Source organism: Grus americana, chromosome 5, assembly GCF_028858705.1.
Source record: "Grus americana isolate bGruAme1 chromosome 5, bGruAme1.mat, whole genome shotgun sequence".
Lineage (NCBI taxonomy): Eukaryota > Metazoa > Chordata > Aves > Gruiformes > Gruidae > Grus > Grus americana.
Window position 1 is genome coordinate 63,833,901 of NC_072856.1, and position 14,700 is coordinate 63,848,600.

Sequence of the window (14,700 nt, forward strand, 5' to 3'; positions counted from 1 at the left end):
GGGAATCAGGAGCGGATGGGAATTATGCGCTCACATCTATAAATCAACTCTCCTGACGGACAGCCATCTTCTAACTGGACACATTCCTCGGGGAACAGGAGAACAGCTTGAACCACCCCAAACCACAGCAAGGTCTCACGGAAGACACAAGCAGAGCACAGACCTGGAAGTATTACGAGCTTCCCTGGTGGAGAATTTCAGCATGAGTCTGGTTGTAAGAAAGTGAAGAGAAAGTAGGGAAGGCTGTCAGTCAAACAATGAGTTCAATTAACCTGTCCTAGACATGACAGAACATGGGGATACCTGATACTCCATGCCACATTTAACTCATGCAGAGGTAACAGCTAGACCTCCAGAAACTGTCATTTGACATCCCCTCCCTTTCACACATCCCCAGTCCAACGTTGGCTTACTGGTTCATGGCAATAGTTGGAATTTGCTCTTTTGCTTCCTGGCCAGCTGGGATCCAGAGATGCCACTGGTTGATGCTGGGAAGCAGCATCCAACAGCTCTGGCAAGAACTTCTCCTGACTGCCCGGTGGCTTGGGAAAAGCCGTCAGTCCTGAAGGACCCCAAAGGCAGCTGTGACTGGAGAGTATGAGGTGCAGGTTGCAAGACAGTTTTCCATTCATTTTATCACAAAATATCTGTCTTCCCCCGCTTGGGCTATCCCTGTCAGGGTAGTCACCAATTTGACCATCAGTGAGCAGGGCAATTTCACTAGGTGAAAAGAGTTCAACGTGCAACACAGAGACTTTCCACTCATGAATCAGAGTTCAGCCCACTCGAGCCGCAGACGTCTTGTGGCTTTAGAGGTTCAAAAGCTGGTCTCCCTTTGCTTTGACTCCTTTCCAAAACATCATGGATTCCAACAAGAAGCACAGGTTAATATTGCCTTTCTGAAAGCAGACAGGAAAGTATGTTTCAAGTGGCTCAGTCACAGATAAAAGCTATCCGTTTAACAGATATGGTGCAATAAAGGCTTATTTGGGCATTTTCTCTTTGTGTAGGGATAGGGAAAAAAAAATATCGTGATTTCAGGTATGAGTTACACTAGTCCTGTCTCAAACCTATGACCAGCAGATTGGCTGCCATCAATCGGACATCAGAACTTTGAAATTAACTCTGCAGTTCAAGGCACGAGTTGGACTGGCTGAAGTTTCACGGGCTTGCTGCATCCCAAGCAGCACAAAGGAGACAGAGAGCTGTAACCCTCCTGCAGGGGTTGGCCCTGGCCCCAAAGAGACCCCAGTGGGAGCAGGACTGGCAGGATCAGCTCCTGCTCCCTGCTGCTGAAAGGGTAGAGCGACCGGGCAGTGCTGCGCTCTGACCTTCACAGTGGGTGGGCTGTCTTTTTGGGAGCTTGGCCAGCTGGCAAGAGTCAGAGCAGCTCCTTGGCTTTCTCGTTTATCGAGGCTGGGAAGAGAAGCAAGAAGCAGGAGCCAGCTGCCAAGATTTTTGCTCCCTTCTGTACTCAACAGTGGCTGAAGGTAGAAATTCTGGCTGTGAAGCTGCTGTTTGGACACCAGGTTTTGAACTAGTGATGTTATGATATTATGAATTACTGAAATTGAGAGTTCCAGCTAAGAAGAATGGTTATAAAGGAAGAGGAAAAATTAAAGAGAAGGTGTGGGCAATGGCAAAGGCTAAATTAACTTGATAAGATTGTGTCAAAATCCCCGAAGCATAGATAAGCATACAATTCCTCAACTTATGGTCAAGAGATACCAACGAACAAATACAAACCACACTAATTCAGCTTTTAGACACAAGCCAACAAGCATGCAGGACCTTGCTACATTTTCATACTCAGATAAATGTCAGAAGAAATGTAACTAGATCCAGAGAAGGGAGGAGAAAACCCGAAGCCTGCATGCTAAATGTCACACACCAGCTCGGACTCTAATACGCGTGCCACAGAGCCTGCACGCTGAAATGTGCTGCAGCCCCACTACAACAGCACATGCAGGCTTATCTGAAAGCCCACGAAGAGTCTGAAGGCATCACTTCCTACCACCCCTTCTACCACAAAGGTCTGCACATAGAATAATTTCCCCCTGCTACCTTGCACAGCTAACCCTGCTTTTCCCAATTCCCCCCCCACCCCATTCTCTCCTCTATCCCCCTTCCTTTTCCGACACAATAAACAAAGAAGCCATGACCCACTTTGGCTTGGCACCGTGACATTGCTGCCTTCCCTGAAACGGCGCAGATCAGAAATGGTTCGGATGCAAACATTCACATCCTTATTGGATGGACTTTGCCACGGCAGTATGCCTGGATCGGAGATTTAGCTAGTAAATAACCTCTCCTACCTGGAAGTAATTTTCCTGATTCATAAGCACTTCTCTACTACGCTGCTGAGAGATTTGTGAAAGCCGCTCTAGATGTTAATAATAAATTGTGCTTGTGAAACTTTAATTGATTCAGAAGAAATCAGCTCAGAGCGTGGAGGATCTCTGTGGTTTTGAATATATCACACCTTGTACACGGTTGAGACTTGAAGGCTTGCTCCTGTTTCCATTGTTGTCAGCTGGAATACCGCCACCTGCTTTAGTGGAATAATAATCGGGTAATACAATTCCGAGACTAAATTGTGCCTTTAGGCACAGCCTCGTAAAAGGGGAGGTTCTCGATCCTATTAACAGCAAAGGTGTTATGACTCAGAGGCCAAATGATGAGTAATGCTTTCCCCTTGCTCCATGGGAACAGGCTTCGCAATCCGCACCAGCGGCTAACTACAAGCCCCAGCACCAGCTTGGCCGGCACGCCGAGGGCAGAAGCAAAGCCGTGCCCGCCGTCCTGCCCAGGGTATCGCTGGCAGAAGATGGAATTTTCTCCCACATAAATTTTGAATTGTAAACCAGACAACTATTACTGCAGTGTTGCCATGTAATACTTGAAATTTTCTACTGCGTTGTTATTATTTTTAGTTTATTTCTGTGTCATTACAGGCAGGTGATGACTCTGAGCTAGAATCTAAAGACAAGGTGTTACAAAGTTGCTGGGTGACTTCACAATATTCCTCTGTTTGCATAAACCCAGAGTACCTACCTGCTCACTGGCATAAAGAACAAAATCTAAACATTGGGATTATTAACCAAGGAAACATCAGATGCTGATCTTGCTACAGCTAAAAGAATAAATCAAATTCTCCCTGGATAGCTACAGCAGTTGCTGCAGGCCAAGTATGTCAACAATACTCATTTTCTTATTGTCTCCCTTACATTTATAGTAGCTTCACCCGCTGCAACGTGTCATGTTGCAAGAAATCTTCCATTTCAGCAAGTAAGAGGGTCCTTAAAATCATAGGCCCAAATGCCCGTGATATCAGGGAACACAAAGGCGGATGAGCACTTCTGACTGAAAAGGTAGCAATAATACTTAGGGGCAGTTTTTAAAAATAAATTTTACATAAGGTCATAAAATTTATTTCAATTTTTATTTTTTCTCCTTCTCATGACCTTCGTGCCTTTAAAAAAAAAAAAAAAAAAAAGAAGAGGGCAGGAAAGGCAGAAAAAATGGTCTTTTTGCAGAAAAGTTTCTCAGTTTCAGAAGTTCTAACCTAAATGTTCCCAGGCGCTCTGAGACTTAAAGATTGAGTCTAATTCTAGGCTCCTTTCTTTAGGAACTTGTCTGTAATCGTTACACATGACTATTTCTTAAATTGCATCTGCACGCTTTTTAATTTTGAAATGCCTCCATAAGGATGTATTAGTCACAAAAAGAATGACAGAACACAAGTCACGTCTAATCACTTATCCCCTCCACGGATGAGCAGTATTGCTTATTTTTATTGCACCAGTACCAGAATTCCAAACTAACACCGAGCTCTCATTTCAAACATTCGGTAAATGAGAGTCCGTGCCTGTAAGAGTGCAGTACACAAGTTATTACATGCAAATGTAACAACTACACCAAAGGAGAAGAAGAGTGAAAGTACGAGACGCATTTAGGTAAAGGTTATCCAGCCTCGGGGCAGGGGGATGAACTAGAGAAACTCCTGAGACCCCTTGGAGCTCCAGTTTGTAATGATTTATACAAACTCATTATGTGCAGGGCTTGCAGGTTTCAAATCAATCCCTTTAAATAACCATAAAGGAAAAGTAGACACCAGCAGAGCCAATAACTTCTGTAGGCTATTCAGTAGTCCTTAGTCATGTGGAAAGTTGCATTAAAGTTCACAGACTATATACAGTGGAGTCAATGGGGCACAGAGATCTGATACGTGGATCTCAAAACAGGACTGCTCTTCGTAAGCATAACTGTAAATCAGGCCTAAACTGTCCTGCACAGTGACTGATTAAACATGACATGGAAACGTGAGAGGCTGGGGTTTTTTTTCTCTGCGCTTTCCATTTGATCAAGTGCAGAGAAACACCACTTTAAACACTGCATGCCAGAGGCTCTGAAAGAGCTCGGCTTGCAAGCGGGCGACAACCACATCTGAGTGGAAAACAATGTGGAAGATGCCCTGTCTAGAAGCACAAATCAGTCTACACGAGCTGTTGACTGTCAGATAAGATAGCCACAGACATTACTAGACCCCTGACCCTACGAGACATTCCTTTAGATTTTCTAAAGCTGAATGAAGCATTTCCAGAAACTCCAGCATGAAAATTTATCTTCTGCACTAAGCAGTTGTAGGGACAGGGCTGTTGGTATGCTATTCTGTGCCAATTTGCAGCTTTTAGCTGATTTGCTTCACTCATTCACCGTAAAATCAGCTTACATTTCATTCTTTCCGCTGTTCTCATAACATAGCACATCCTTCATTTTGTTCTGCTTATATATGTATACTCTTGTCTTCAGGGAAGAAACACCTGGAAAGCGCCGAGTCTAGGAGCCCTCCTGAATCGAAGTCTCAAAGCGACTGGGACCAGATCCCACAGCGGAGGTCACGGTGCTCCACAGAGTGGGGACTCACACCCGTTTTGGCACTGGCTGAGCCATTTCCCACCCTTTCCTCTCGGATGCAAACAACACGTCTCTGCCCGCATGCAGCCGAATCAGGGTGGGGAAGAGGGAGGCATCAAATACAGCAAAGACTACTTAACCTACTCATCCCTCTACTGTAGCACATTCAAGCAAAAACTTTCAGAAAAGCTTAAAAGCACCTCATTAAACAAAAGATTTATCTTTATTTGCTAAGAAAACAAAGCTATGCATAGCACCTAAGCAAAGCAATGGTAATCCCTGGATAGCCCCCCAGCCAGCCAGCCTGCCTTGCCCAGCACTGCTGATACCAGCCACAGATCCAGTTCAACTGCTAATTTACCTCCCTGGGGAAAGCCCCTTGACTTCAGGGGAAACAAGATCTGGCTCCAGATGTGAAAAAGGGCATGAGATGAGAATAAACAAAATCACCAGCTGTCCAAAAAAAAAAAAACCAACCCCAAAACAAAAAAAGCAACAGAGAGAGAACATGAGGGATCCCATGTCTACAATGTCTTGATCCATGGAAAAAGCGAACAGCACACTAGTAAGGGTTGCTGTGTTAACAGTGGCTCTATGTAATTAGGAAAGGCATTCAGCTCCTGTTTTCATCATGTAATTTTTAATTGATTTTGCTGAAAGAAACTTTAGCGTTGTTTCAGTTAATAAGAGTCTTTCCAGCAAAACTGGTCTCTGTAACAGGCTTATGTAAACCTTCCTCCAAGTGTCACAGGCTTATTGTTTAAATCAGCAGGGAATTAACCTGTTGCAAAAATCTCATTCCCTATAAAAGCCAACAGTCATGAGACACATAGCTGCAGACCTGAGGGGTCTCCTACACTAAGGAAAGGTGATGATTTCAGAGACCTGGCCAGTATCCAGCAATCTTTCCAGATCCCAGAGGAGATGCAGCTTTTCCCTGTCATATAGAGCACCACACACATGAAGGTGATGCTTTCAGATAACACACAGAAAAGGAAACACTTGCTGTTAATGAGCCCATCATATTTTCCCCGAGAGCTAGGGTTCAGCCCCAAGGTAAGACCTTGTTCTCCTCTGGATAACTGCATAATTATCTTTTGCCTTCTAAAGGGACCACGCATCCTATTAAACAGTCAAGTTACAGGACCTGCTGAATAGTTCGCTGCCTTTTATCTCAGTGGCTGGTGCCACATCAGAGCATAGGGACTCTGTGCACACCATCCTGTGTTCAGAGGTGCGACAGAGTACAAACAGACCCCGAGCATATCTAGAAGGGCCAGTTGCATTGGAAGTATCAATACAGAGACAAAGGCAGTGGAAGAAGCTAACTAGGACAAGCCCTCAGGATAAAAACAAGGTTCTTTGGACAGCAAACAACCAGTTCTTCTCAGAAGCTCTCTAGCCCAGCCTTTCAGCTTGTCTGGCTCTTGATTAGCCATATTACCTACATGCTACACTATCTATACCCTTAATGATATATCTGCCACTGTGCTGTGCCAAGCAGTGGGCTGGGTCACGTATCTCTATTATACAACTCCATACCCAGGGATGGCAAAACCAGCACTGAAGCGCAGGGTGTAAAGGTGACACTGCCTCTGCTTCCGGATATAGCTAACCCATGGCTAGCTGAGATATGTTACCATGTACTACAGGTTGTATCACCTCTGCTGATAGTGGAGACATGTTCTGAAAAGTGCCCATCTCAGCCCCTGCATCCATCCTACCAGTGAGACACATTTGCAGAGGGAGAGAAAGAAAGTTTGTCATAAAAATCATGACCATGCCATTAGGTTGGGTTGATTGCTCCATTTTGCCTGTAAAAAGGCTGTTTATGAAATATAAAAAGTCTGCAGGGCAAACCCCTAGACCCCCTCCCCTGCAAAAAAAAAAAACCCAGAACAACATTTGCATTTGGTCTCATTGCGCAGGTAGATGCCTCTATTGAGGGACACCATGTAGGTGACCTTGGCAAGCAGACCCATCCACTAGCAGAGCTGTACATCAACCTATGCAAAGGTTTGAATTTGAGGGCAGCAGGGCAGATCAGCCATTCTTACAGTAACGCTACATGGAAAGAAAAGTCCTGCTTTTAAAATACACCCTTATAATCATTTATTATCTCTTTGCTATCTAGAAGACTATGAGCAGACTAGCTCACTTGCATTGAGTAAGCTACTGTGCAATCTAATACTGCTCAGATAGGCATGCTGATTTGTTTTGTTTCCAGCCTGCATGCACAGAAGCCAAAATATGCTTCCCCTACCCTGGGAACTGCTGAACTGGGAAGTGAAAATCAGGAAGAGCTGCCTCAAGAAAAATAGCACATATAGTCTTTAGATAAAAATCACAAACCAACAGGACCCAGCAGACTATTCTCCTTTAGAAGTAAGCTTAAAGAAAGCAGCAGTGCAAGAATACTGCCCTGTGAGCAAAGATTTTATCTGCAATAGCTTTGATTATCACCTAACCTCTTCCTGGCAACATACAGCAGGAGCTGATCCCAAATATGTCCTTGTCCTGCTCCTCTCTGGGGTGCACAATATACTATGATTTGACACGTTGAGAAGCTTGCTTTCATGGCTGGATTCATTCTAGTCCTACCTCCTGTATGATGGGATAAGGAATCACGATGTACTTGTCAACATTTTTTTCAGGAAGCAACTATAAATAGACACTGCTGAGTTGACAGCTAAACCTCAGCTTAAGGCAAGACAGAGATGCTTCCTTGATAAGGCCAGAAAGCCATCTCTCCTTTGCAGTGTTGCAAATGAAAAATAAAAAAAAAAATAAATCTGTGAAACTGAAACCTCTCTTTAAAAAAAAAAACACCAAATACACACACACACGTTTATGTGACTTCCATTCTGGCCAGGGCTTAGTAATAGAAAGCAGGCATTCCTCAAAGTGATAAGCAAATTTACTGGAAATTTCAGTTGTGTCATGAAAAGCATCCTATGAGAGCACCAATCCAGCAGTAAGTCTGGTTTTGATATTGAAAAGTGACATATAACCCAAATACACCATCTGCCTCAGGAACCCCATTCTCATGGACTCACAGTAGCAACTTCAGAAATACTGCACTATGGCCATTTCAAATTGTGTATGTGTGGCCAGAAAAGGAATAAACAAACACCTGATTTTAGCTGTTGCCAGCATTGTCACCTCAGGCTAAAGTGACATTTCAGCTACTTCTCCATGAACTTTCAGTGCTGGCTCTCAAGCCCCTCTGGCATTTCAAAGGAGAGAAGACCCAGCTTTTGGGCTGTGGCAGAAGCAACTTGACTTACCAGGAGAACACTCATTGTATTGGTAAATGCAGACTCTCTCCTGAACTGCTTAATCTTGAAGGCGGCAAGGAAAAATACAGTATTATTATGTTTAAGTTTAGCCCAGAAGAAAAACAAATAACCCAGGGTATTCTAGGCCAGCAACTCTCTCACTCCATTGACCCTGGGAATCCAGAAAGAATTGAACGGTTTGTGGCAAACACTTTCTGGTCAGGTTTTTCCTGGTGTCTCTCCCGCCTGCTCCCAGCTTCCTAAGCAAGCACTCGCGTTCTGATCATAAAACCTCCAACCTCTCTTACACAAGTGCAGTGATTCCCTTCTAGGTATCTTCTTCCATCCTGCAGACTGCCTCCTGGAGCCCGATGTTCATGACCCAACAGAAGCAACCTCAGCTCAGTACAGCCGCAGCCAGCAGCTCCCTCCTCTTACATCTTCCAGAATGGAGTCACCCCGACTAATTTTAAAAAAACAAGTCATCTCCCCCGCAAACCTGCCCCATGCAGCTGAAGCTACCTGACTCCACGGTTCAACCAGTTTTCCAACAAGATCAAAGCCCGTGCAGTTGTTCAAGGAGCTTTTCAATTACTCCTCCAGTTTCTATCATGAATTACGGCAGCACTTGAAGAGTGCCAAAACCCAGAGGGATCGATTACTCCTGCCCTGTGACAGGCAGCAGGCTGGGGGGGGGAACGACAGGACAAGCTGTAAGCACAGTAGCGTTACATTATGCACAGACACAGTTTTGCTGCTGAATGATTGACAATAACTACTGGACATCACTATTTTAAGGATAATGTCATTTGTGTAATTATCTGGCAGGGTCTCTCTTCAGCGGCTGGCATTATTCACAAGGGAAGAATTAGACTGAAATCCAGCTGCAGAGTAAGTAGATTTGCTATTCTATGCAGACAATCACAGTGCTTTAGAAGCTCGATACATATGGTATATATCACTAGTAATTTTCATACTCTCAGGACCCGGAGAATATTAAAATTACACTCCTTCTCTATTTCAGTGTGCCACATATATCATATGATTTCATACTTAAATATAATTTAATATTCTCTGTCCTCACCTGACCATCTGTTTCTTACTGGAGCTCAAGCTAAGAAGAGAAAGAGAAGTTGCTTTTACTTGATCTATCCTCTCATCTCGCCATCATATAGGAAAGTGTCCTCCCACATGGCCCCCAACCCTTTGGCCACTTTAACCCTCACCTATTCTGGTTTTAGCGTGTTCAAAACAGGGTTTATCTGATACAGGAGGCTGCACTACTAAACACAAGACTGCATTGCCTAGGTTAAACTATGCAAAGCTCCAAACCAAATGGCATTTGGCCCAACCCACAATCTGAAATGGTACTAACAGAGCCTGACTGGGATTGGAACTGGTCCCATCCTGGACCCAGTTGTTGGTCTCAGCTGTACAACCATAACCAAGCAGCAAAGAGAGAGTTGATGTTATTCTTTGCAGTGCTGGCATGCCGCAAGTAGAACTGAGCAGGGCTACAGCAGACCATACCCACATATGCATGCTTTGCTGCTGGAACGCAGGTAACAGTATTCCAAAGAAAACAACTGACTGTTCCTCCTTCCAGTGCTCTGGGCAAGAGGGTGCCAGAGGTGTTCTGCAAAGCATGAACAGAATAGAAACCTTTCTGTGCAACCAGACTGTCTCAGTGCTGACATGTCCCTGCTCTCAATGTCCTGTTCCACCCTAGAACAGGTCTTGCTCGTCCCTGGTTTACACAGGAGGATGCTGGTCGAATTGCCACCTTGGGCAGGGAGGCCTCTGCAAAGCAGACTGGCTGCCTGATCCATGCTGGCTGGTCCCTGCCTTGATGCTTGAGCCGACAGTGGATCACTTTGGCAGTATAGAAGGGAACAAATCTAACCAAACTGCCCCCTGCCAAGTACAGAGGAATTACAAAAAAAAAAAAAAAAAAAAAAGCGCTGTGTATGGGAAATGGCTTCCTGAGAACAGCCTTGAGACCTGGGAGCAGAGGCTGGTGCTGGGAGGCAATGATGCTCCAATCCTGCTGCAAACACAAAGATGCTGGACATGCACAAGATGGAAAAACTCCTGCTGTAGGATCATGGCAGGAATGAAAAAGACTTTTAGCGGCTGAGCTGAGAGGCATTGGATAGGTATGTCAAATAGATAAGGTTTAAACACAGGCCTGTAGCTAATGCAGGGGAAACAAAGGGGCTTGAGTGTAACCAGCACATATTAGCCTTTAAATAACAAGGCACGCAACGGCAAAAGCAACAGTTCCTTGCATTTACCTCCCAGAAAATCTAGGAAGGTTTCACTTAATGCCTCTCCCTTCGTCATCAGTTTGACATGTGCTCTACAGCAGCAGGACAGGCCCAGAGCAGCATGGTGGAGGCTTCTGTCAGTCAGCAGCTAACGCCCAGCAGCCACGCAGGCACCTGAGGTGCGGACAAGGGGCAGTTCTGGGGCTGATCTAAACCAGCTACCTCTGCAGAGCAATGTGAACTGATACCAACACAAAATCTAGCCCCTGTGCCTCAGAAGGAAAACCTTGTTTTCTACGTACTTCACACACACATAACAGCAAGACCCTCCCTGTAGTCAATACCGCAGCCAGAAATTCACTCCCTCCAGGAAGCTGGCGCACCTTGGACAATGTGCAGGGGCAAAGTGGAGCTTTTATCCCAGCTGACAACTTGTTCCTGGTGGGCAGCAAGTGACAGTTATTTATTCAAGCAGAAAACTCAAGCTATCATCTCAGCCGTGGGGTTCGGACAAAGAGAATGAATGAATGAATGAATGCAGAGCTCACCGATAAATGATGCCTCTTTCATGGAGAAACATAAGGGCTGAAATAATTTCTGCAGCATAGAACCGGGCCCGATCTTCATCGAAGCGACGCGACTTCTGAATATGGAACATCAAGTCCCCGCCATTTACGAACTCCATCACAAAGAACAGGCGATCCTTCACACACGCAAACACAACAGATATGAACAGCATTAATCATATTCTCTGTCAGACTTAATAGTTTTACTTAGAGTTTTATATCTCCCAAACAAAAACAGATTAAGCACCCATGAGACATTGGGGGGAAAAAAAAAAAAATCCTGATTTTTTCCAGGAAAGATTAAGTCAATAGCAGGAAGATCTGTTAGCACCTCCTTGCCCTGCACTCCTCCCAAACATTTTGCCCCAGTCATGAAATGAATTCCTGTTCACATGTGGATCAGGCAGATCAATAGGTGTGTGCTCAACACTAACCAGCTCCCTTGGGTTTCCCTGAACCATCCTTAGCTTGAACCAGCAGTGGATGATACCCCTTTAACAGCACTCTCTGAGCTGAGTGGGCACAAGAGAAATCTGTAGAAAGTCATTTTCTCCCTACTAAACACCTCAGCTCTCTGGGGAAAGATGCTCCATAAAGATGTGCATAACCAGACTGCTCACAGACTGCAGCTCCGCTGCAACAGCACAAGGGCTCAGGAACAGCAATGACAATGTTGTCACGAGGGTATCGCGACACTGTTTCTGGGGAACGTGTGTTGTTTTCCAGAATGCAGTTTCCTGCTGTACACTTGCCTGGCAGCAGCTTTTTGGGCCCGTAGATTTCAGCTTTCCTCATAGCTCTGATTAACCTGCAGGGACCTCTGGGCGATGAAGGAACTGATAAGGATGAAGTATAAACCAAAGTTTCTGCTGGGCAGAAAAGCAACCTGTGCAATAAAGTTCATCTCATAAACCACAGCTGCTGGTCTCTGAGGTTTCTTTTTTTTGGTTTTGTTCTGGTTTTCACAAGAGTCTACAAATAGGGAGGCATCTGCTTAAGCTGCATGCTCAACACGCTGGATATGGGGTTAGTGCACGCAAAAGGGGTGCTGGCTTAATTGTGAGAGGAAAGACACGCAGTGATTTGTCATAAAACTAAACCCTAGAATTACTGCAGTCTGGTTCAAATATTTCCCCTAGTAATTGTTTCAGGACATTCAGTATTGATTGTTTCAGTTTTACTCTGAATATCAGGAACAAGTGGACTGGAAAAAAAAGAGGCATACAATTCAGTTGAGACCAGTCAGCCTTTTAATGGTACTATTTGCCCTTCTTTCCCCACAAACCCCTTCCCAGGCCTGATGTTAATCATCTACAAGCCAGTTTTAAACCCTCTCTAAGTTTAAGAGGATAAGCATTGTTATGCTCCACTTTCTGGCAGCCAGCCAGCTTGAAATGACTACTGGTATTAACATCTTGAGATGCACACAGCAGAAGAAAAGCACCCAGGAATCCTTTCATTCCTCTCTGGACATGAGCAGGAAAGCAAACGGCTCATGACAGATGAGGACAGCTTGCTTCTCATCACCATCCTGGGCTCTGCTCAACAGCTCCTTCTGGGCTCCTTCCAGAAGCTAAGATAGATGTGTTCCCAGCAATCTCACAATACTACCGCGCTTAACGCCAAGGCCATGTATTAAGGGCTATCTCCAGTCCATATAAACAACAATACTTCATTGTTTCACTCTGCCTTTATTATACGGCAGCTGAAAGACACAGCTTGTCTATGGCAGCAGTCTAAGCTAGAGCAGCACAAACCGTGCAAATCCACCAACAGCCTTGGCTCTTCAGCCTGCATCAGATGTCTAATGCCACATCTTCGCTGCAGTTGGTTAAACTGAGTCTGGCTATACCGTGCCTACCTGTTCGGCAACCCTTCCTCCAGCTGCAGCGCAGTATCAGCTCTGCCTTGCTAGTCGGGCCAGCTTTTACATCTCCTTGTTATTCCTTCCTGCCTCCTTCCTCGCTGATCTCTCCACATGCTTATCTAGCCCAGCTTGTCCAGACAACTCTTCAAGCCCGTACTTAAAAAAGAAATCCCCCTTGCCAGATCTCCAACAGGAAGTAATTTAATTTACCAGCAACCTGACAAAGGATATATGTGTGTGTATTTATGTCAGTAATATATATGCTTGTATAAACATCCATACAGTTAGGTGAACATGCATATATTTTCTACTCTTTCCTTAAAGGTGTGCTTCAGGGAAATAAAGTTAACCCTTTCTATCTTAAAACATACACGACCTGCTTCTCCAGTGCTGGCAAAACTCCACAGCCCATGTGGATGTACTTGTCTATGCTATGAAGCTTAAAGGAAGATACTACCCCTTTGTCAAATGTTCAGGTGAGCACAGAAACAGCTCGTTTTAAAATTCACATCCCTGCTGACATGGAATTAGCTTCTTTGTGTTACAAACAGCTCTTGCTTCAGACTAACTGCAAACCTGAGCAAGTATTTCATGTGTTACGTGGTGCTCACAAGTGTAACAGCTAACGCCTCACCTCCACCCATGGTCTCATTTCACAGGTCAAGCATAAATATGGATTATTTAATTACTGAAGCTCTCCTATTTAAGCCTAACAAAGCCTTGGACTACCCAATTACTTTTTTTTTAAAAAAAGAGGTCCAGCTAATTGTCTGTCCAGTTTTCTAACACTTCAAAATCCCATGAGGTTGCTGAAGAAAAGATCAGGATGGGTATCACAGCCTGTTTATAACACAGCATTTGTACATTGGCCTGCTATATACGTGACAACAATATTAGAAAAATCAGCACTAAAGATCCTGGTCCCCAAAGGGTGGTCAAAGAGTCAAGCAAGGTCTTCCATTTTTACTCTTAAGCAAGGCCATCAGCTTGCCATCTGCAAAGACCAACCACTCTCCCAGGAATCGAGCAATAAAGTAAACAGCGGTATTTTATGGAAAACAAAAAAGAAAAAAACCAAACAAACCAAAACCAATTTGCAGGAGGCAGAGTAAGGGTCAATAAATAGCTTAAATAGGGGCGAGGAAAAGGAAATCTTAAAACAGCAGATAGTTCAGATACTTGGAAATTTGACCTGACCTAGAGTTATGTGCCTCCTTTCTTGGGTCTACCAGAGGGAATTAGGAGGAGTTGAAAGCTGGAGTGGTTTTTGACAGGGCTTAATGTTGAAATTTCTAATTTTGTATTTTGCATTGCTCAGAAGTCTTCCCTAATCTGCTATCTCTGACGTTGGCAAAAGTAAGAAAAGAGCATTTGAGTCAACAGGAAACGGTGACGCGAAAGCCTTCGCAGCAGCGGCAGCCACATGAGGAAATCACGTTGCACCATTTCTGGACTGGGATCGAGATGAATAAAGCCACAGAGCAATTGTTATTGTAAATTAAAGAAACACTTGGAGGAAACAAGTAAAGTCCGTGGGACCAGGTGGGCTCATTTCAAGGCTGGCCTACATCTAGAGATTAGCCCTGCCAACTATGGTGCAAGAGAGCTGTTTGGGGTTTTTTTATTTGTTTAAATTTCAGTTTGCCATCTCTATTTGTTCACCTATTAGCAGGGCAAGGGCTGCTGGAAGCACATTATATGTCCTAAGGACAGCGTTTGACAGCAATTACACCTGCTTTATTTGTTTGTTGTCTTAGTGGGGTGTTGGTGGGGCTTGAAGAGAGTCCCTGATTGCAAAAGCCACT

General features: G+C 44.5%; 1 protein-coding gene across 3 annotated transcripts in view; it reads right to left on the reverse strand.

Annotated features, from left to right (window-relative positions):
* The window catches only part of PRKCH (protein kinase C eta), a 119,084-nt gene that overhangs the window by 35,231 nt on the left and 69,153 nt on the right, over positions 1-14,700 (reverse strand). For all 3 annotated transcript variants that reach the window (XM_054827610.1, XM_054827612.1, XM_054827611.1), the window contains exon 10: positions 11,011-11,165. In XM_054827610.1, coding sequence (XP_054683585.1) covers positions 11,011-11,165 — 155 coding nt within the window. The remainder of the gene's footprint in view (positions 1-11,010; positions 11,166-14,700) is intronic.